Source organism: Molothrus aeneus, chromosome 3 (genome assembly GCF_037042795.1).
Source record: "Molothrus aeneus isolate 106 chromosome 3, BPBGC_Maene_1.0, whole genome shotgun sequence".
NCBI lineage: Eukaryota > Metazoa > Chordata > Aves > Passeriformes > Icteridae > Molothrus > Molothrus aeneus.
In genome coordinates this window covers 64702158-64725874 of record NC_089648.1, presented here as the reverse complement: position 1 = coordinate 64725874, position 23717 = coordinate 64702158, and the positions used below count along the sequence as shown (strand labels likewise).

General features: G+C 37.0%; 1 protein-coding gene across 1 annotated transcript in view; it reads left to right on the top strand.

Moving 5' to 3' along the window:
- RFX6 (regulatory factor X6) overlaps positions 1–23315 on the top strand; it is a 33585-nt gene extending 10270 nt beyond the window's left edge. Inside the window, exons 5-19 of the mRNA XM_066545791.1 lie at positions 18–95; positions 2649–2676; positions 6171–6278; positions 8595–8672; positions 8756–8869; positions 10860–10909; positions 11329–11488; positions 12875–13019; positions 14260–14369; positions 16489–16606; positions 17695–17817; positions 19092–19301; positions 19823–20332; positions 21291–21509; positions 22258–23315. Coding sequence (XP_066401888.1) covers positions 18–95; positions 2649–2676; positions 6171–6278; positions 8595–8672; positions 8756–8869; positions 10860–10909; positions 11329–11488; positions 12875–13019; positions 14260–14369; positions 16489–16606; positions 17695–17817; positions 19092–19301; positions 19823–20332; positions 21291–21509; positions 22258–22424 — 2218 coding nt within the window. The 3' untranslated portion in view covers positions 22425–23315. The remainder of the gene's footprint in view (positions 1–17; positions 96–2648; positions 2677–6170; positions 6279–8594; positions 8673–8755; positions 8870–10859; positions 10910–11328; positions 11489–12874; positions 13020–14259; positions 14370–16488; positions 16607–17694; positions 17818–19091; positions 19302–19822; positions 20333–21290; positions 21510–22257) is intronic.
- The last annotated feature ends 402 nt before the right edge of the window (positions 23316–23717 follow it).

Below are 23717 nucleotides of genomic sequence, written 5' to 3'. Positions count from 1 at the left end.
TTTTTTTTTTTCTGCAGATATCACTATTATGGAATTGGCATTAAAGAAAGCAGTGCATATTACCACTCTGTGTATTCTGGAAAGGGCTTAACCAGGTAAAATAACTTCTGAGACTTAATCAGTGAAGGTATAGCTATAATCTTCCCTTAGGAAGGTATATGTAGGACTCTAATTTTTGTTTCTACCAGAACTAGAATTGCTGGTTATCTCAGTGTTTAAAAGGTTGATCTCTATATTTTGATAGAGTCTTCCAGTTTGACCCCACCACGGTCTTTGTAGATCTGTCAGCTTTTAACAGCAGAACATTTGTTCAAGTCTATATGAGGGAGCAAAATCCCATTTCCAGAACACTTGTCTAATTTTGTTTGCCAGTGTGTCACCCTGTGAGTTCTTTCCCCAGGACAGCTTTCCATTGTGAAACGTTTAGGGAATGGTGTGAAGCTGGCACCTGTGGGGCAGGAGGGAGGGGTCAGTGTAGATTAATATTTACAGGTCCTTTAACTGGCTAATATCAGTTTAAACCTAACCCAGGAAGCTCTAATTATATTTATTTAAGGGACAGCTAGCAGGATCAATACGTTACGATAGCTGCCTGTTGGTTTGCCAAAGATTAATAGTTCGTAAAACAAATGTTTCTGTTCACATATGGCTTGAATGATGGCTTTCATTGTCTGTGGCAGTATACCTGGATAAGTGAGACTCTGAGAAAGGAAAGGAATAAATGAGTTTATAATCACACATAGAAAATTCGACTGGTGGCAGATTTAGCTCATATCCAAAGACACCTTTTCTAGGCAATAAGACAAGTGTACAAATTGAGGGTAATAATGCCAATAATGCTTAAAAAGGGAGGGTTCACTCCACAGCAGTACTTAGGGTGAAATAGATTAGAATATTCTATTTATTTGTCTGATATGTTTCCAGAGCTGTGGAGGTGTTGCTGGTACACAGTGTATTTTTCTTTCATAATACAGAATTATCTTAAACAAATTGTTCATTTTGTTGACTAAAAGACAGTTATTTTCATTTAAAAGGATATAATAATTCTTACTCCTCAGCTTTATGTCAGGCAGGTACAATCTAGTAGCAATGAGTGCAAAGAAAGTGGAGGATCTGCAAAATTCCCCACAGCCAGGTTTCTGAAGGAATACACTCACATGAAGATGGCATATATACTCTCTAAGATTTTCAGAACTACTCACTAGATTCACTAATTAGGAACCTTTTATTTCTGTTAGGACCTGTATGAGATGTGGAATTTTCAGGGTCCAGCAGTTCAGCTGCCTCCCTATCTGAATTAAAGCAGAAGATCAGATGCTCATTTTCTGGCCCATCACAGTAGCTGGGTTTTTCTGTGTGAAGAGAATGGTGCAGTTGCATGGGGTTAAGAACAAGCCTCTGATAATGAAAGAATCAGGCAGTGTAGGGATTCAAACTCCCAATTCCTAGCTGCTGCATATAGTGATCCATAAATCTGTCCTTTACGTCTCTTCTAGTCCTTGAGGCTCTGGAAGAGCAGTGCTAGCAGATGATGCCTCTCATTTTTGCTGTACATGCAGTACATTTTGCTGAACATGTGGAAATCCAGAGTCCAAAACAAATACATCTAGCCTTGAAGTTAATTAGATCCACATTGTAATCAGCTGAGTGATGCCTTCATTTATACTTAACTCTCAACGCAAGGGAACTGTCTAGGTAACATATGCTGGATTGTCATGTGGTGGGAACTGTCAGGCACCTGTGCCAGGCCTGGGCAGGAAGAATTCCACAACTGCTCAGCCTCTGGATTTTGAGAGCATCTCAGAGAGCAGGAAACAGCCAGGGAGCATCTCAACAGCAGGAAACAATGATATTGCCACTAATAATTATGAGACTTCATATTGCCCACAGTATCTTATCAGTTGGCAGCTAGTGGTACGGGAAATAACAATAATCAAACAACATTTATCATTATACTGATCCATTAGAATCGCTATTATTGCGCATTCTCTACTTTAATAGTTATAATTTAAAATGTTCTTTCTGGTTTCTGAAACAAAGGGTTGTCTGATAGTCCAATGACTTCATTGGCAATCTCTCAATTGGACTCCTAGCAGGACATTCACTATACAGCAACATATGTTTGCCAGTTAAGGAATCTTTTATCTCAGAAATGTATGTCATTAGATCAAAATAGTACTGTAGTGAAAAAGAATAGGAAATCATGATTTCTTAATTTTTCCAAGAAATGTAAATTTTTTATATATATATATATTTATATATACTTTTTCTACTCTGAATTTATTAAATTCTATTAAAAACTGCATGTATTTCTTTATAAAGGCGTTATGGACTTGCACCTATGCTACCCTTTTGCTGTTTGTGAAGTGGCAAAGATCCAAAAAACCCCATGAAACTGGATTTTATACCTTAGTGTTTAGTCAGTGGTCTTAACCTTCATGTTTTATAAGACATCAGTAGGTTTCCTGTTATTCCTAGTCATTTGAAAATCAGTGGAAGAAGTTAAGGAAAAAAAAAATTAAAAACCCATAAAAAACTGTAATTGAAGTTAGAAAAATGTGATAATTTTCTAATAGATCATACATCTATATAATCTCTACAAATGTTCTGCCTAGGAAAAAAATAATCAAATGTGTTTACTTTCAAAGGTTTTCTGGAAGCAAGCTAAAGAATGAGGTAAGTGCTGTAATCTGTTTCCTTTTACTTCTGTTACAATACAAGTATTATGTGACCTGTGGTTTCCTTCACATTTCTTTCTTTGAAAATTGCAACATTATTTTTCATTAAATTTTATACTGCATAACCTTTTTTAACAAAGCTGAGTATTTTTTCCCTCTAAATATTCAAAGAAAAATAAGATTGGAAAACACCTTTTAGGGCTCCCGTTGCAATCCAGTTACCCATAACTGTATTAAAGCAAAGGATCAAGCTCCAGCTTTATTTGTTTTACATGCTACTTTTGCAGGAGGGCTTTTTCAGAATCTTGTATGTCTGATTGGAAGCTGAAAAGATTTTTTTTTTTAATGAACAGAGATTTGTGTCTCCTAGTCAGTATTGCCTTCTTCTATTTTTTGCTCTTCATGACATTTTGTTCTTATGTCTTTTTGCTGCTTTTGCTTGCTGGATGGGACAAATAGCAGCTTTGAATAACTTCTTATCAGCCTTATAGCCTTCCACTGTACTTGTTCTGATTTTAATATCTTTAGAGTAAAATAAATCATAAAGTCTTGTTTGCAATTGCTATTGGAAATATCCCTTCTGATGAACCCTAGAAAGGGATCTGCTTTGTTGGTTCTTGTTCTCCAGCCCCCCTCAAGTAGTCTACATTTTTATTACTGTATACTATGATATAGTCACTGTCATTCTGGTCATATTAATAGTAGAAAATTATGGATTATTGTACATTAAAGGTCAAGGGTTGCTCACAGTATTTTTATTTGGGGCTGAGTTCAACTGGCATGGAATATCCTGCATCCATATTATTATCTCCTGAATCTGCATAAGGACATAGGGACATCTCTGCTACATTGCCACAAAGAAATGTCTCTAATGTGAGGTACATGTTGAAATATGACTGGAGGTGTTTGGGATACTGCTAATTGGCACAGGCCAAAAGAATGCCAGAGGCCATTCTGAGTGATACACTTCCAGTATTGCCTGGGAATGTTTCCTGACACCATTTAATTTACTAGACTAAATATACCTTCTGTGATCAACTGATACACAGCAAGCCTTTCACCTTTTTAATTTCCAGATAAGCAACTCCTAGCTGATAGCAGACATTTTTATTTGCCCCTGAGAGTGTAGTTTTGCTCTATTGATTTTCATCCCCCTTATTACCATTATCTCAAAGCCATCCATGTCTTTCTACATGACCTCTTGGTCTTTCTCTGTTGATGATTTCATTAGCTCATGTCAACCAATTTGATCTATGAAATGTTCAGTCAGATCAGCCCCAAGTCTGATCTTTGGGAATTTTCACTTCAATCCCTTTTCAACCCAGTAGTTTCCTTGTCAACAGAACTTGTTAGCATTTCAGCCAGAGTCAGTTTCTTAAATATTTTTTCATTCTTTTAACTAATCGCCACTCTCACCAGCATAACTGATCATTTCCCATGGTGACACCATGTCAAGTATTTCAGTGAGGTTCAGATAGATTAGATCTGTTGCATTTTCCCTGTTCAGATAATTGGCTATCTTATCAAAAAAAGATAGTGCTATGCCATGGGATATCCCCAACATACTCATGAAACTACTGAAGCATTCATTCGTTCAGGGTTTTGAGATGGAATATATTGGGTTCCTTTGGCATAAATGAATGCATATTTTCTTCCATCTCTGATATGGCATTGGCAGTCTGCCTTGGAATTGACAATCCCACAAATCTGTCTTGTAATCTGTCTTGTTTCTGACCCAGAGTTCCTCTGTTCTCCCAGAAAAAAAATGTTCACAGATAAGTTGGTGGAAATAAATGAGAAAGGGCACATCATTGTGAGTTCTTGATTGTCTAGCTTGATATCGTCTGAAATTATTCAGGCAGGTCTTAAGAGAAAAAAAGTCTTTAATGGTCAAAACTGAATTATAATAATCTCAATGCACTGAAATTTTGGCATTATATTTTCATTAGTGTGAACAGGTGATAGATACGTCCTTTTTCATTTGCTTGAAAGTACATGCAATTAGGGATTCCAAAAAGATTTACAACAATTGCATAAGGTGTAATTCTCAGTGGGAACTTAAAGACATTGAAAAGATGTTAAAGCACTGATTGTCTAAATATACTGAGTAAATGGCATTTGAATGAACACTTATTGAGTGCCAGGGACACTGTTTACTTCTGGTATGTTTTATCACATTTTCTAGTATTCTCTCTGTAGGGGGAGATATCAGCAAATTCTTTTATCTAAACCAGTTAGTGCACCATTAGAGTCTGTATGGTTAATTAGGCAGATAATATTACTGTCATTATCTTAATGTTAAATGGCCATTAGAAACAGATGGCATTAAATTGAAAGGGCAAGTGGCAGCAGGTTAAAATATTAAGCCTAGAACTGAGGCACAGTTAAACAAGTCCATTAGCAAGTTAAAAAACATTGCCAATTAGCTTCTCTTAAACCTCCCACCACAATCACTGCCTTTTTTTAAAATGAACAAATCCCTTTTAATCAGAGCTTTTAATATATTTCATGGGTAATTGCATAATAAAATCATTAGAATTACTCCTGTTAAAAATACCCTCCTTATTGCATGATAGGCAATTATAACACTATAGAAGTATTGACATGAAGAAGTACTAATGTTTCTAAATTTCTGCAATTTCTTTTACTTAGAGCTTTATGTGTGTTTGAATAGTAGATAGCACAGGCAAAATTAGTTTACATGATGTATGCTTTTGGTTTTTTGCTGTATGTTTTGTCAGACATATCACCCTATAAAAATAGGGCTATATTTATGTTGCATCAGTCAGTTACAGGTATGGTTTTCTGAATTTAGTATTTGAGAGAATTTCACTTGGAAATGGCCTCCAATTTATAAGTCAACATTTACAGAAAAATAGTCACATTTGCACACTTTTACACTATATGTTGCACTATATACCTACCATTCCCACTTCAGTGAAATCTACCTGTAGGTAAAGAGGCAGGAAAAGGTCACTTCAAGTTCCATTCAAATGCCTTATGCAAGATCATAAATTTCATGCATTAGTACAGAAGGAGTTTGCACAAAAGTAGTAAGATTTTTCACAGGACTTTCCACATTGACTTTACATAAGGACTGGTCAGGCTAAAATAGAACAAAGGGTTTAAGCCAAATCGTCTTTTGATTTGAATGCAGTCCTATGAGAACAACTACAATTCAGCCAGTAAGGGCAGAACCATAAGACAGATTGTATTTTCTTCTCTTGAGGGTGAGGGTTTCACCTTAATCATGGCATTTGAGACCTTAAGAGTGTTCTGTGGAGTTTAGATATAGACACACATTTAATAACCTTCCTGAGCTGGGGTCCAGATCTGGATAAGCATCAATATTTTTGAAGACTTAAATGAAGGCAAGTATTGTGGAACCTTGAAAGACTCATGAAGTAATATACAAGTTTAGCATGAATTTTTGGTTTCAGATGTAACAGTATTAGCTATTTCAATGTTCCTGTTTATTCCCTTCCATTTCAGGGTGGTTTTACTCGTAAATATTCTCTGAGTTCCAAAACTGGAACACTCCTCCCAGAGTTTCCAAGTGCTCAACACCTTTTGCTTCAAGGGTGCATTTCTAAAGACAAGGTAAAAAGTGAGCTCCTTCTCTTCTGTCTAAGAGATCAAAAATTTGCCACAGAATGTTTCTTCATATCTTAGCCTTTGAGGTATTGACTTGAAAGAGCCAGAAATGTCCATAATCAAACAGAGGTGACTGATTTATAGAGGGGGCAAACCTTTACTAACACCGATTAACCAGCTTTCCAATGGAAAGGTGGTTGAATTATTTACCTATTAACTGACCCAGTATTTTACAAACTGATGGTATGTAAGACAGGGAGAGCAAAACAAACAAATAACTGAGAGTTGTATTCTTTAAAAATGCCTTTGGATTTAAGGTAAATTTTGTTCTGATTAGAACAGAACAAATAATTCACAACAAATAGATGAATTTTACTGTCTTTCATTAATTACTTGAAAAGCAGCTGAAAATCTGAACATGTTTGGGGTTTTTTAAAATTACTTAAATCATTCCTCAAATCAATACTTGGTATTACTTACCCTAAGGATAACTCTTCAGTTGGAAATACCTCTCATGTTTTAGGTCTTTGACTCTTTTACTGTGTGTTACGTCTGTGTTGTTTCTTGTCCCCTTACAAGCTGCTACATTGTGCTAGAAATCCTCTGACAGACATTTTGAACTTTTCAATTTAGTCTTCAGTGCCGGTGATAATGGTGACTGGTTTGAGACATGTTATTTTGAGACCCCCTCCTCCTAAGCTTGTTCTGAGAAAGTAGTGAAGCCTAGCATTCCTGTAGGGAGAAGCTAAACAAAAGGAGCCATCTTAGCTAGAAACCTTACCATTCATAAAGAAAGCCCAAGAACTGGTATACTTAGCAGTGTGCACCACCTGCTGCTATAGTCTCCATCAGTGAAGTGACATCTCTCATATAGACAGCATTCTCATTGAATTTAAATCTGACAAATGTTTGAGGTTCCTTGGAGACCCAACACAGCAGTATAAACAAACTCATTTTTACTGCTCCAACAATGGAGAAAAACTGGCAATTCATTCTCCCTTCATTTTTGGCTCAGCAGCATTGTGCATGATTGCCTGGGGGCAGACTTGCTGAGTTATGAGGAGACTGTGGGAAAGATGAATTTCTGTGTATCCTGAATTCTCTTTCCTTGCTGCTCTTTTCTCATTTCTTGTTTTCTTATTTCCTGTTTTCTTTTCATACTGCCTTTTCCCTCCTTCAGCTTATCTGACCAAAGGTTATTGAAACTAAGATATTTAGGTACTCTTGTTGAAGACAGCCCATACATGAAGTTTGAGTCCTGCATTAAACTCTTAAGGAGTTGCTTGCAACTCAGATGTCTGGAGAGCCCATAAATACAGCAGTCTGCACTAAAATAGATGGATAATTCCTGCATTTAATATTTCTGGAGAGAACTTACCCAACCTTTATACTTCCATCAACTCCTTTCAAAAACAATTCTTTAAAATGTTCTTGAATCTCACACTTTGCTATTGCTTTTCAAAGATACATAATTAAAGAAGCTTCTGAAAGTCAGAAAGGTCTGGTTTCAAAGAAATCTGCATCCTGAACCTATTGCAATAAGATGCAACCCGGTTCATTTGAAATCTGATAGTGGTTTGCTGGAGAAGTTAATAAACTGTAACAAACCTTCTGTGACTCAGGACCAAAGAATGGTTTTGCCAGCCCTTTTCCTTCCTTAAATGAGTTTGCATATTTCTTGTCTTATAATTTGCTACAATTTTTAAAAATTGCTACTTTTTTTTTTAAAATAAGGAAACACTCCATTCAGATAAAGTAGCTTGATGAGATGAAAGGGAGTTCTGCTTTTAAAAGCTGAGTTCATGTGAGGCAGTGATTAAACTTTGACCAAATGACTGGCAGCTATTTTCTCATTTGTCCAGCTAGATGATGTTTCCGAACACTCATAGACGCCTATAGTAGCCTAATGATTAACTTGCACTGCTCTTTGGGATTAATCTTAGCTTCAGAAAGCTGAATTTACTTTACCATCTGACTGACTAATCTGGCTATTCCCTTACTTTATTATCCACATTTTCACAGTTTATACAGGTTCAGATGCTACATGTCTGACCACAGCATCAGTGCTTGACTTAAATAATGACCTAAATAATGCTTGAATAATAATGATATAAAGCTGTTGATAAAGCTATAGATGAGTGATGTCCTCATCACTTCTGGATATAGAGGCTGTCTATTTGTAAATATGCATTGCAATACAGTTTATATTATGTGTTTAAATACTAGCTACACAAAGCAGAAATTTAGATCACCGTAGCAGTAAAGATTTAAGAAACTCTGTTAAAGAAACTCTCTGTTTAATATTTCTTTCTTCCAAAACAGGTAGATACTCTTATCATGATGTACAAAACACACTGTCAGTGTGTCCTTGACAATGCAATTAATGGGAACTTTGAAGAGGTAAGGTTGTTTGAACACACACTCTTGGTACATATGCATGGGAAGCCAAGAAAGCATGATGAACCTGGTTCCTATTCCTTTAGATCCAGCATTTCCTATTACATTTTTGGCAAGGAATGCCTGACCATCTTCTTCCTCTGCTTGAAAATCCCATCATCATTGACATTTTCTGTGTCTGTGACTCAATACTGTATAAGGTAAGTTAATCATTTAGCTACATGAATAATCTCACCCACAGCACAGCTTCTGCATCTGTAAAAAGATAGATAGTGACAGGGTGACATGGCTGCTTTCTGCTGTAAATCAGCAAGGAAATAATTGAAATCAAGAAATAAAATGGGCACCTGTAAGAGCTGAACTCCAGTCTCAGCTCAGCTGAACACCTGGTGTGTGACCAAGGGCAGCACAGCAACAGTGAAACCTTGACATACTTGCTTGAGTGTAGCTAAAAGAAATGCTCATGTGCTCACTGACAAGGCTGACTAAGGTAATCCTGGATGAAAACTGAAGCCTTGTTGTCACTGAAAAGAATATTGCAATTTCTACCAGAAAAGAGAGTCTGTGGCACATCTGTAGGGTGATTCCACATGCCAGTCTGCTGCTCACAGGTTATGTCAGGCCATGGTTTCATGCTACCAAGCTGGAACAATGCATTCTTGCCCCTCCTGCCAGCTGCCTTTCATTTCTGTTCTCTTGCTGCAACATGTACCAGCAAAACTGCTACACTCTAAAGTGCTCTGGGTTTAAATAAAAAAAATCAAGGAATACTTGTTTTGTGGAGCTTTTGTACCATATGAATTCTTTGATCTAACTCATGGCATGACCACATAAAAAGTTGAAACTAAGTGACCCTTAGGAGTGTTGCAAAGTCAGGAGTAAGTTATAGAGTGCTGGGGAAAAAAAATTATTTATGCCACCAAAGTTTCCTGAGTTTTTCATTTGGAAAGTCGTATCAGATGATTATTTAGTAGATGTAAAGAACTTTATGTTTCTTTGATAGGGCATGCCATAGAAATAGGAAAGGATTCTCATGTAAGTGTCTTTCTAACAGATCTTATATCACATATTGATGAGAAGAAATAACTATTGGTTTAATAGTAAACACCAGCCAGTCAAAGCAAAAGACTTGAAGCTTTTTAGCTCTGATGTCTTATTGTAATCTTTCTTTACTGTACAAAAATATGGGGGGAAGATCCAGAAAAGATGAAAATATGTATTTCTTAGAAGCATAAAAAGCTGTAAAGTAAGAAGTGTTTTAGTTAGCATAGTAAAGCAAAGGTAATTAGCAGTAAGAATCATAATTACTACCCAGGAGATGGGTCATTAAGCCTCATTTACTTGTAGAGTTTATAATGTACCTTGAGTTTATGAGGTTTTTCCTGCTCTAAATGTGTTGTCTCAGTAGATTCAATATTAACTTTATTTATGATAGATTTAATGTGACAGAAGAAGAAATACTAGAGGAGCATTAAATTATAAATTGACTAAGACCGAATTTCTCTGAAGTTCATAAATTTACTATTTGCCTCTTCTTTGTCTCTCATTATTTCTTATCTATAATCATGTTAGATATTCTTGACATCTGACAGAAGGAATAAGGAATTACATTGGATTGTTATCAAACTATTTACATTAACAGAGAAAGGAGATTTCTGAAATTTTGTCTAACAACTTTGTCCTCCACAGTAATATTTCCTAGGGGGTATGCCAGATGTTTTTTTGCCAGAAGTGTTCCACACCACACTTAGCTACAGAGAACTCTATGGCTAAACTCTGAATGCCTGCAGTGCCATGTCCAGTTTGGTAGAAAGGAGAGTCAACAGCAGTCAAAGACTTGGGAGATCTTTGAGTATCTGCTTTACAGAGACGTGGTGATGCTAGAAAAGACAAAGTGGTTATGATCTCACTTCTGCTGGTTTCCCTTTAAGACATGGGGGATAGCATGTCTTGTTTGATTTCTTTCTCATTTTACTGCTATGAAGATACACAATAAGTATGTGAATGTCTCATATGTTCCTGTCTAAGAGTGATTGGAAAAATCCAGGCATATAAATATCTAGACAGTAGGTTGAATGGCTTTATTCTGTGTAAATTTTCTGCAATCTAAGTAGACAAGACAGACATGAATGAATGAATAAATGAATGGCCAGTAGAAGCATGATGTCATTTTCTGTTAACTTTTTGAAGGTTCTTACAGATGTACTCATCCCTGCAACAATGCAAGAAATGCCAGAAAGGTAGGTATTTGAAAATAATCACGGTACATTCTGATTTTTAGGCATATTCCAGATAAATACCAGTAATTCTATATTCTAGAGAAATTTTCTCACTGTATTTATGCTCATTTTTAGAGCACTAGAGTATGTATGGCAAAATATGTCAGCTCTGAGGGCAGCTATAGAGCAGCTTCAAATACTGGATAGCATTTTGTTGTCCCAATTGGCCCACAGTTTTTCCCAGAGGAGGTATGTATCAATATATAGTCAATATATAGATCAGTAATTGATCATTTCCTGTTTCTTTTGGTAACACCTCAGGAGGAATTTCCAGATATGTTCAGAAGTCTGTTAGCCCTAGATTGAAACCCAATTATTTAAGCTAATGACACACAATTTTTATAGGTGAGTCTCTAAATCACTTTTTGTTTCCCTTATAGTTTACTGGCAGATATAAGAAGTTTTGCAAAAAACTGGGAACAGTGGGTTGCTTCCTCTTTGGAAAATCTACCAGAAAGCCTGATAGATAAGAAATTGCCTATTGCACGAAGATTTGTTTCCTCCCTGAAACGACAGACGTCATTCCTACACCTAGCACAGGTAAACAGAAAAAGATTATACATTCAAAAATGTGTCAGTTGTAGTCATTGTACCTTTCTGGCTATGAGATACAATACATTATTTTTTCAAGGTTGACCTTCAGCCATGGAAGACTTAAATCTTGTAGTTTTAACCATGAAATTAGAAAGTGACCATAAATAGATCTGACCAGAACTTCAAACTTTTGTACCAGAAAAGAGAGCAAGGAGCATGGTTATAATGAACTGCCACCACGGGAACTATTTTCAATAAAACAATCAAGTGGAATATTTTTGTATTTTGTTTAGTACCTAATTGGAAAAATACTGGATGATCCTTCTTGCTTAGCAAAGATTCGCTGCCTTGTCCATGGCTATTTCTATTTGAGTTTTGAGTGGAAAGAAGAAATGGGAGTGACAGGTAGTTGGAGACTCCAAGGCTTTGTTGTCAGAATACAGGTATCTGCAATTAGGAGTCACCTCCATGTGATGGTTTTGTAGATTATCCAAAAGGATACAATGCCTTTCAAGAAACTTCCTTCCGTGCTGGCATCTTGGGCTTTGAGGTGGGAGTCCTCATGAATAACAGTAGGCACACCAGAGATTCATCTTGATCTGTTTTTCTCTTTCATAAATACAAAAGCAGTATATAGGTGATCTTGTGAAGATAATCTGATAGGAAGGCACATTAGAAGAGCATCAGGAGTCTAATGAAAGGGAAACATCTCATCTGACTTGTTATGATCCTGCCCAGCCATAACAATAAAATTAAACATAATACGATTCTTCTCTGAGCAGTTTTTTGGGTGCTCCCCAGGTTTTGGCTGGGATAGAGTTAATTTTGTTCATCATAGTATGGGTCTATATTTTGGATTTGTACTAGAAACTATTGATAATTCAGGGCTATTTTAGTTACTGTTGAGCAGTGTTTACACACAGCCAAGGTCTTTTCTGCTTCTTACACCACATTGCGAGCAGGTAAGTTGCAAGTAAGCTAGTAAGTTGGAGGTGCACAAGAATCTAGCAGGCGACATAGCTGGGACAAGGACAAGGATATTCCTTACCACAAATCAACAATAAAACTGGGGAGAAATTTGATAGGGGATCACTGCTCAGGGACCTGGCTGGGCATTGGTCAGTTGGTAGTGAGAAATTGTTTTAATTGTTGTTTTTTAGTGTTTCTTTTAAACTTTTCAATTATTATTGCTGTTGTTATTTTTATTATTTCTTTAAAAAAATATCAAACTGGTTTTAACATTACCAAAAAGTTTTCTTACTTTTATTCTTTAATTCTCTCCCCCATCCCTTGGCAGGGTATGGAGTGAGTGAGTGGCTGTGTGGTGCTGAGCTGCCAGCTGGGGCAAAACTACAGCAAGGTCTCAGCATTTTACCTTGCTTTCTCTTGCAGATTGCTCGGCCAGCTCTATTTGATCAGCACGTGGTGAATTCCATGGTGTCGGATATTGAAAAAGTTGATTTGAATAGTATTGGTTCTCAGGCCCTCCTTGCAGTTTCAGGGAGCACAGACTCTGATGGGGAAGTTTACAGTGAATGTAAGTCCATGGTGGTGTATTTTTACCATTAAAAGTACCTTCTTTCATTCCATGCCACACCAGTCTACTTGGGCTGACTGAGACAGGGCACTCATAGACTCTGCTTTCTCGAATCTAGTTCACCATAAACTTCAGTAGGTTAAGAAAACCAATTAGTTGCCCTAGCATGTCCTACAAGAACAGAAGCTTGTGCTGGAAAGTTATCTCAGCTAGATGACTTTGGGTGGTTGATGAAAAATTCATTTACATGTCAGTTGCAAACCTCTTTTGAAACTTGGCCCTATCCTATGTGGGGGTATTGAACAGATCAGTTATTGAAAGGTTTGTCTGAAATTCCATTTCATTTTGGCCTAATGTAATGGATATTTGAACTAGTTTACTTTTTTTTTATTTAATCATATTTTCTTCTGAAAGTTGAGCTTGAAAAATATAGTTAATTTTCTATTTAGTGTAGCAGCTATTTTCATACACAAAATAGAGAGAAGTATAAATTTTGAGGTAGTAATTTTTCATATACATTGTTGAAAAATAGATATAGTCATTTTCTCTGTTAAAAAGAGAACTTTGTCATAGGAGTCATGTTGATCAGGGCTTCAAGAGCTGAAAGGAATAGCAATGTGTTGTCCTGTAACTATTATTACTTTGATTATGAAAGGTTGTTCTCTTTAATGATTCACAATCCTATTCATATTTTCATTTGAGTTGCCCCTATCCCATGTTTTGTGTAGTTATTTTTTATTTTATTCTTTGTCTTCTTTCACATTGGTTAAAAAAGAAAATAAGAAGAGAAATAGCTGGTCGTTCAGGCACTTTTTTGAAAATGGGAATTTAGGAAAATAACTTTATATCCTATTGTGAGAAACTTGTAAAATATGAAAGAAACATAAAACACTGCAGATCTGTAATATTACAGAGAAAGCTTTATGCAAGTGTAGTACTAGAAAGGTTTGCAAGATTGAATCTTCAAAGGAATGAAAAATACAATAATCTTCTTTTGCTTTTATTTTCTTATAAAACCATATTGTCTTACAACCTGTATCATTGTAATGCTTAAGTAATTAAAATGCATATGTGTGATGGATGTATGTGTGCTTGCTTTGCTGGGGAATTACTTATTTCTTTACTGCTCTAATTCTTTGATTTTCCTTTCCATGCTACAATATTGTCATATGGCTGGTGAGTGGCTTTTTCTCATGTTCAGAATAGAGTGCAATGATATGTTCTCCTTTTTACATGGTAGATGACTCTATTACAGTGTTCCAAGAACTGAAGGACCTCCTAAAGAAGAATGCCACTGTGGAATCATTTATTGAATGGTTGGATACTGTGGTTGAGCAAAGGGTTATCAAGGTACCTTTCAAATGTTCTGCCTGACTCCAGACCAAATCTTACTCCCCTAACTCCTTATGCAGTCCCATTGATTTTCCACAAGGAATTTTCATCTTTGCTCCTATCTCCTTTACTGTGACAGGGAAGTTTGTAATTTGGTGTCAAAGGTTCCTGTGATATTAGTCCAAATTAATCATGCTGAGCAGTCTTACATGTGTGACAAACTAGGAGGTATTGTAGCTAAGACACTAAAGTCAGCCCTTTCACAAACTGTACATGACAGAAACCCTGTGACCTTATGTGTGCCTGCAGAGTCGCAGGGGGATTGCTCTGAGTAAGGTGAGCAAAACTTGTTTCTTAGAGAAGCAATTCTCTCTCCCATGGCATTTAAGTGGTTACTGCAGCAGGTGGATTCAGAAGTAGCTAGCCTCCTGAAGGATTTCTACATTTCAGGATGGAAGATACAGTTTTGTAGCTTTGTAAGGAGCTTAACTCAGTAATTGATGGTTTTTATGGGATTCCCCTTCCCATCTCCAATTACCAAGATGCATTTTCATCACAAGTATTTTAAATATATGTAGTTGTGTAGGGATTAATAAACTACAGCTCAGAACAAAAGAAAGGATTTTTTCTTATAGCTAAGTAAAATAAATTTACCCAATTTGTGTCTCTAATTACTGTAAACTAGTAGAATAAGGTGTTACATATTGTTGGCTAATAGCTGAACACTGGTCTTCTCATCAGACTTTTTTAAACTGAAAATGCAATAACTTATTCATCATTTTAGGTAGGATCTTGATATGGATGGGTGCAAAAGGATGAGATTATACAGTTAGCATCAACTGGCTGGCAGAAGAGAGACTGCCACTTACAGGAAAACCATAGGCATGCCCTTTTTCCTTTCTTTGCCTGTTTTCCCAAATTTCAGTGGAGGCAGTGATAATTTCTTTCTTTTTAAAGTACGCTGAGTTTCCTAACAATTGCTGACACATGAGCAGCACAGTGAGGAGCTTTGGATTACTCAGGGCAGCAGAGCCAAAGTCCTCACACAGAGAAATCTCCCCAGGCAAAAAAAATCCCATTGAAGCTGAGTAATCCCAATAATTTTAGACTGGAGTCTAAATTTCATTCCACAATTTAGAAGACAATTTCTGATAAGCAAAGCAGGCAGAAAAGGTGAAGCAATTTTCCATTCAGCATCTACTATGTGATACCATATTATTAAAGCTAATGATTATGCTTCCTAGCATTGCTTTCATGTACTTAAGGGAAGAAGTACCAACAAGTTTTGATATGAAGCTAGGTCAACTTGAGCAGAAGCTAATAATTTACAGAACACATAATCCTTCCACTGCTGTTTGCCTTCTGTTCATGCTAAAGTGTGGCTACTGTCAAACTCACACAACAGCTTCTTTCTGCCTGCTGTGTGAGAAAGTAACAGGACATTCATGTTGCCACACAAATCACTGCCAAAGCAAAGTATGAAATGAGCAGTATTAAAAGCATCACTTTGATCATCATGATGGTATCATACCATTCTGTAAGAGAAATTCTGACCAGTATTACACAGATTAAATTAGAGTTCAAAGACTAATTTCTATTCCCCTTTATTATGGAATAACAGTCCCAGAGGGTGGGACCTTCCTTCCTTCCTTCCTTCCTTCCTTCCTTCCTTCCTTCCTTCCTTCCTTCCTTCCTTCCTTCCTTCCTTCCTTCCTTCCTTCCTTCCTTCCTTCCTTCCTTCCTTCCTTCCTTCCTTCCTTCCTTCCTTCCTTCCTTCCTTCCTTCCTCCCTCCCTCCCTCCCTCCCTCCCTCACCTGCATAGTTACAGAACAACTTGGCACCTTTAGTACTAGACTATGGAGTAATTTATGTCCCATCAGGGCCCAAGCAGTAAGCAGTTTCCTTCATCTGACATTGACAGACAACATTCTGTGATTGCACTGGAAGGAGAGAATGGTGCTGTTTTACCAAGTTAGGTCACAGAGCAGGGAGATAATTTGAATCAGGCAGCTTGATTCACTCTGCCACATCAGCCTGAGTTAAGGAGTCCTTGATCTCTCAAGGATATTCAATTCTTCTCTCCTGTTGGCAGAAAGCAAGTGAGCATACCTAACAGTATTTTACTGTTCTCTTTCAGGCAAGCAAGCAAAATGGGAGGTCTTTAAAGAAGAGAGCTCAGGACTTCCTTCTGAAATGGAGCTTTTTTGGTGCTCGAGTCATGCATAACCTAACTCTAAACAATGCATCAAGTTTTGGTACCTGAGCTTTATAAAAACACTCATATTTTGTACATCTATTTTAAGCACTTACCAGCTTTCCACTGTTTCCTCTTCTGAGGAACACATCCTAATCTAAAAATTCTTTGATCAAAGCCACAAATACTGTTTGATGTATTTTTCAAACTAATATTTCACAGTAAATGCTAGCAATATTTTTTGCTGGCAACCTGTGTCATAAGGTTGTTTGTAAATGGTATTTTTCTTTTGACTTGCTGTTTTGATACTGCTTTGATACTTAAGTGCTAGAAGCTTTGTTTGTTTTAATATGACAATGATTGCATATCTCATTATAAGAGACAAAAGATTTAAATTATTGGTTTTTCCTGTGGATAAGTTTGGTAAAACAAATACTGTTGTATATAAGTTCTTGTGCATGATATGTTTTAATAAAAGCAAAAGAAATTTGGCAGTCACCACACACTTAATTCTGGAATCAGCAGATGATTGATTTAATAGTTTGTGGCTTTTAAAAATTAAGGGTCACATATGCATCTTTAGGAATGTTTACATTTTTGGGAACACTCAGAAACAACCTTATATAAGAGAGAAGATGGCAGAGCAAGTGAAACAAACTCTAGTACATAATGTCATATGTTTAGTCATAGGTACATTTTTATCTAAAATTCAGAGGGTATTTGAAATGACTGGATGGACACATACATTTTTTAATGTGATATATCCTTGCAATAAGGTCAAAGACTTTACCAGTTATTGTGTGATTATTTAACACAAGGCAAACAGAAATAGAGCAGAGGCATTCTAGCAGACTTCAGCCTTATCTAGTTCCACTGTGTGCTCTCTTCAAGTATAAAGCATGTCTCACTTTCATCAGTATTTTTCTTTGATGTAATTAGTGGTCAAATAGCCTACAGGACAGTAAACAATTGAGCTAGGTGGGCCAGTGCAAAGAGAGATTAGAGCTAGAAGTTAGGCACTATTCCTTGTTGGTCTTACCAGGTCATTTAAAGTCCACAATTATTTGTTTGTTTCACTGGCTTCTTGTGGAGTGGTGAGAGATGGTCACAAAGATAACTCAGCTACTCTCTCTCTTTCTCCTCCAAAAGGTTCTTTTCATTTGATCCGCATGTTACTGGATGAGTACATCCTGCTTGCCATGGAGACACAGTTCAATAATGACAAAGAACAAGAACTCCAGAATCTACTGGACAAATACATGAAGAATTTAGGTAACTAGAGCTTGCTTCTTTTGCATGTACTCTGGTATGTTTAGAAATTGATGTATTTGTTCAAGCAGAAGCAAGTTTACTGTGTTCTCCTGAAGGTGTGGTTATGTGCAACATTGTCAAATTCACCTGAAAAGTTTGTGATCATTCACTCAGCAATTCATTCCCACCTTCCTACCACAGTTCACTTAATAACATTCTGTTGGAATGTCAATACTAAGGATCACTGAAGTTATCTTGGATACAGCAAAGACTTACATTTGAAGGGCCATGAACTGAAGTGTGAAAAGAAGTATAAGTAGCAGAAAGGGCAGGAATTCCTAGTTCAGTTTTTCCCCAAAGCTTAAATATGTAATTACAACTTGAACCAGGGATCTATTAAATGTTACCAGAGTGCAAATATACTTTCAAAGTTGGAACACAAGTTTGGAGCCCTATTTACCATGTAGTTGAACTATTACTATATGGAAGAGAAATAAAATTATTTGAAAACAGTATCCTTAGCATTTTCCATCTACCAGGCTTCTTCAAAGTTAGGCACTTTGAAATTATATGTTCCAGGTCCTTTGCTATAAAAAGAATGAAGATTGATTTGAATCAAGTTTTGGTCCATTAATCATAATCCACCAATCAACTTTGGTCAAGTTAATCATTAAAAATCCAGTGAAACTTCAGAAACTTGCAGAATTATTTTTTATTGGCATTAGCACTGGCAGTCAATCCTTAACTTTTTGGTTGTTGATACTCTAAATCTGCACTTTGCTGCAGGAAACATGCATAGAATTTGTCTGACAGTAAGTGCTGCACTTCTTTCAATTCAGCCTCCAGAAGAAAAACTTGGCCTGTGTGACAGTTGCCTTATCCTTGTGTGTTTAGGTGAAGTACTTGAAACCATAAGGTAAAATCATGGTTTCCTCTGAAGAACAGCAAAACTGACTTTATCAATTGTCTGCAAAAAACTGAAGAACTCTTGAGTATAACAATTACTTTTCTCTAGATATCAATATGAAAAGAGAGTTCAGGCATTCTAAAGTTGCCATTGTTCATTCTTTAGGAAGAAATGCCGATCCTGATTCACCCTTAATGCACTTTATTTGACTTCATTGTTGACATTTACTTCAAGGGAATAAATCTGATTCATACTTTCAATATAATGGCTTCAGTAAGGAGCTGAAACTGTGTGATGTAGATCTGTGGTCAGGGAAAATGATACAAACGTAACTTGTGTGCAGTGAGGAAACATAACAGCCAACAAGGGTTTTCATTTACCCTTCTAGATGCAAGCAAAGCCACCTTCACTGCATCACCAAGCTCTTGCTTCCTAGCAAATCGCAACAAAGCCGCTCCTCTGCCCAGTGACACTTCAGTCAAAAATGAGTGCCTAGGAGAGCAAACCTACGTGTCCTTGTCAGCTGGCCAGCCCAGCAGTGCACCTTCTGGCCTCAACCCCTTCACCACAGGAGATGGGGAGAGTATGCAGCTGACAGGTGTGTATCAACTCTTCCAGCTTCTCCTTCCCTAATTTGATTGTTAGTCTTTCAGTTAGTGGTAACATGTTGCTGTAGGAGGAACAGTGACCACATGCATTTATGAAGACCTCCAGTAAACAACATTTCATGAACTCATCTTGTGTGGTGATTTACAGAAGTCAGCAATTGTAATTACCCTGCCAGTAATAGTTCCTCTTGGAAAAATGGTAAAACTATCTTAGAACTCTTGGCTTGGTGAGGTTCTTGTGAATAGAGAATGAACAGTAAACCTGGAGAACATAAGGAATGTAACTATTGGGAATTCCCACTGAATGTGACACCTCAAAGCTGGAAAATGAAAGGGAGAAGTTTTATACCCTGAAGCCATGAAATAAAAGCTGTGAATTATATAGGTGGGGGGCAGTGCATATCTTTTGTAAAGGTTTCAAATGATAATCTGCACTTCATGAGATGGTTTGTGTCTTAACAGCAGTACTGAGGTATGGACACTAATCACAGTTAATGTTTATTTATTCCAGATCAAATGGAGCTGTCTCAAAGCACTGGTCACCTCATGACTCCACCCATTTCACCAGCCATGGCCAGCCGAGGAAGTGTTATCAACCAGGGGCCAATGGCTGTGAGACCTCCCAGTGTAGATCCCATGTTATCGACACATTCACAGTGCTCTTCCTACTCAGAACCCCTTTATCAGACTCTGTCACAGACTAATCAGAATTACTATGGAAACAATTCCAATTACCAGGCTATGTTCAGGACACAGGCCCATTCCACTTCAGGAGTTTACGACCACAGAGCAGAGCCCAGCCGATTCAATGCCTTGAGTGAACAGCAGTTCTCCAGAGACTACTTCAGCAACAGTTGTGCTGTGTCTCCCTACAATGCCAGATCCCCTTCCAGCTATTGTCCCTCCAACATGTCTCAGGACACACACAATATGCAGTTTCTGAATAGCGGGAGTTTCAATTTCTTGAACAACTCAGTGTCTACATGTCCAGGAGCAGCTTATCCTGCTAACGCTTCCAATGGTATTAATACATATTTTCTTTTTCCTTTTGTTTTTCTTTCATTGATGAAGTAAAACACTTTTTCTCTGCCTTTTTTTTCTGTGGAAGATGCATTTCAGCTTTTATTTTTACATTCCTGTTTTCCACTTCTCTGATAACACACAGATATTGTAAAGCATCTTAATAAGCTACTTAAGGGTTTATTTTCCTCTGGTGAATCCTCAGTTGACCTCAAATGCATCTGCTGCCCTATGTAATCTTCCTTTGGTATCATCACCAAATCTTGCACAAAGGAAGCAAAACCAGGATGATCTTATGGTTTAACAATCTCTTGAAAAGCCCCCAAAACATTTGCTGTGAAACAGAGCAGACACAAGATAGCTTACCTCAGGGATCAGCATAATGGATCGTTTGAGTTGCAGGGTGGAAAGAAGTATAAAAATGTGCACTAGCAATAGTTTGGGACTTTGTCCCTCTCATTTCTCATACTTCAAATGTAAAATTACTGCTTCAGAGGTATAGTCAGCAAAACACCTCCCTCTTCTGGAGGAAAGGCACAGTGGAAATGTTACTTTCATATGGATTTGTCTATGCAGGGAGTACATATTACCCTGCAGATTTTCTTTCCATGTGTGCTTTCCTTCATCATAAGCTTCAGAAGGAATCACTGAACTGTGCTTATGACTCCCCGTGGTGTCTCTTAAGGCCAATGATTGCAAGCTATGTTTGATTCTGAACTTAGAAGGAAAGAAACTGAAGACATGACTGAACCCTTATCATATTTTGGTTTCCTTGTTACCACCTCTCTTTTGGGTCATCTTTACATATGCTGCTTATTTTCCTGAGCTGTGTGTGTATATAAATAATCTTATTGTGAAGAGCTTCATCCAGTAACAAGTACTGTTTTTCCAAGGTTATCACAGGCTCATACACTACCCAGTCATTCCATTCATCTTCTTTTTTTTTAATCTTCAATTAGGATATTATGGAAACAGCATAAACTATTCAGAATCTCACAGACTTGGAACAATGGTGGACCAACACGTTTCTGTAATCAGCAGTGTCAGCAGCATTCGGCCACTGCCATCCTACAGTGATGTACATGATCCACTGAATATCTTGGATGACAGCAGAAGAAAACAAACAGGCTCCTGCTACTCAGAGTCTTCACCTTCAATTGTCTGCCGGACCCCTATGCGTAAGTACAGCCAACAACTGAGGAGCAGATGTGACCTTTTAGTATCCTATCAAATGCTGAGTGTTTAATTGTAGCTCACATACACAATATATGAAATGCAACATAGAGATGAAGCAGCTAAGTACCAACTTAGGATGAGTTTTCCTTAAAACTGAGTTTAATAAATTTGCTTTGAGGTCTATAATCTGTTGTCCAGGAGCAGTGGAATGATTGGCCTGAGTTGCATAAAAATGTGTATTAGGAAGCACTTTCTGATTATTAAGTTAACTAATAATAGACTGGGTTTTCTAGGGTCTCTTGGAGATGCTCACTGTCAAATAGATCAAATGAATCCTGGGTCAGGGGTGTCTCAGTATATACTTCCTGTGCTCTGGTCCCCCATTCTATGCTTTAACAACTGTGTAATAGGCAAAGCTCCCAATGACAGTGAATTTTAGGCAGAAATACCCAATCCCGAAGGGTTTATTTTGGTATATGTCTTAAACAAATAGCAGCCAAGTTTGGTCTCACATTCCAAAACGGGTTGCATGGAAGACATGAACTATAGCATTTTATTTCTAGACAAGATTACATCTACCTACTGCTTACCTGTTAATCCTGCACAGAACATCAGATATTTTTGTCTGTCAGGTGATGTACCTCGTAGATAGGCATTTCCATCAAACGAAATTGGATTGTGATGATTGTGATTTCTGTTGAATTCAATAAATTGAAAACTTGCAGTGATGGTAACCTTTTCTCCTCACAGCTTCAAACTTGCAAACCACATCTTCATCACAGTGTATGTATGGAACATCTGGTCAGTTCCCTTCCCAGGAAAATCTGGAGGTCCATGCCCCACCAAGCAGAGATATGGTGCCATCTTTACCACCAATCAACACTGTCTTCATGGGAGCAGCTGCTGGAGGAACCTAACTGAGAGAGACATGTCTGTGCCCTAAGCTTTCTTTCCAATCCCAGACATTAAGGCTATGATGATAATCCCCATCCAAGTTGGTGGAAGATAAAAGTAGTACATATAGTGTTAAAGAAGCCATTTTAGCAATGTTATCAGCCCTGCACACACAAAAAATAGCGATATTTAGATTGGGTCCTGCTTATGAATCTCTCAGGATTATTCTCACCACTACAGCTTTTCAGTCAGAAATTCAGGGTAAGCAGAAAGAGACAGTGATTCTTGCATGCAAGAATAAGTTGTAAAGAAATTATTACATCTATTCCTAATTTATTAAAAATGCTATTTTAGTCTTTCACTTATATCTTTTTTTATATATATAAAATGTTTATTTAATGTCTGTGTTGCTCATTATTTATTAGGACCACAGAGTAACTGTTTACTTTCTCATATTTGACAGATTGTCAAATGTATGTATCCTACCTCCTATGGAAATGTTTACAAGGTCAGTTTTACTGTTTTAAATGAAACTAAGCCAAACTCTAAAGTTTTTTTACTGTTGTGCTCTGGAAAGTCAATTTCAAATGTTTAGTGCCTACTTGTGTAAGTGAAAGTCCTCAGGAAATAAATAAAACATATTATGGAGATTTTATTTCTTTTCCTCTTAAAATAAAACCAACAAAACATGCAAATATCATAAGTTAAGTAACTGCAGTAGCCTGCTACTGTAGCTGGATAACTGAAGGAAATGAAACTATGCCACTAAATGTCATGAGATTTCAGAATTACCTCTGGTACGAGCCCAGATGTTTTTCTGATGGAAATCCATAAAAATAGGTTCATCAGCTTTCACTGATTTAGGGAAACTGTGTAAACTGAGACTGAAAGTAATAAAGATTATTAAAAAATTTTTCAACCCTTCAATAGCTATTTTAATTTTTAGAAGTGTTTTACAGATGCCATGATAATCCGTGCACAAACACACATTTGTTTATGGTTCTGGAGAAGCCGAGAATATTCTCTAGTGGTGTTAGAGAGGACAGAGAAGAGAACACACAAAACAAACTTCTTGCTATGCATTCATGAAATAGCAGGTGTTATTTTATACTCAGATTATCCCAACACCAGATTCGGGTTTGGATTTAAATCCATGACCCATTCAGTCCATTAAATATATGCTGAATATTGTGGAATTGAAGAAAAGTGCATTTTTGGTGAAGGAAAATGGATGATACCAGGATGCAGTTTTTCTTTCTAATTCTGTAAAACTTCCTTCAGTATCTCTCTATCATGAGAAATCTGCAGAAAAGCAA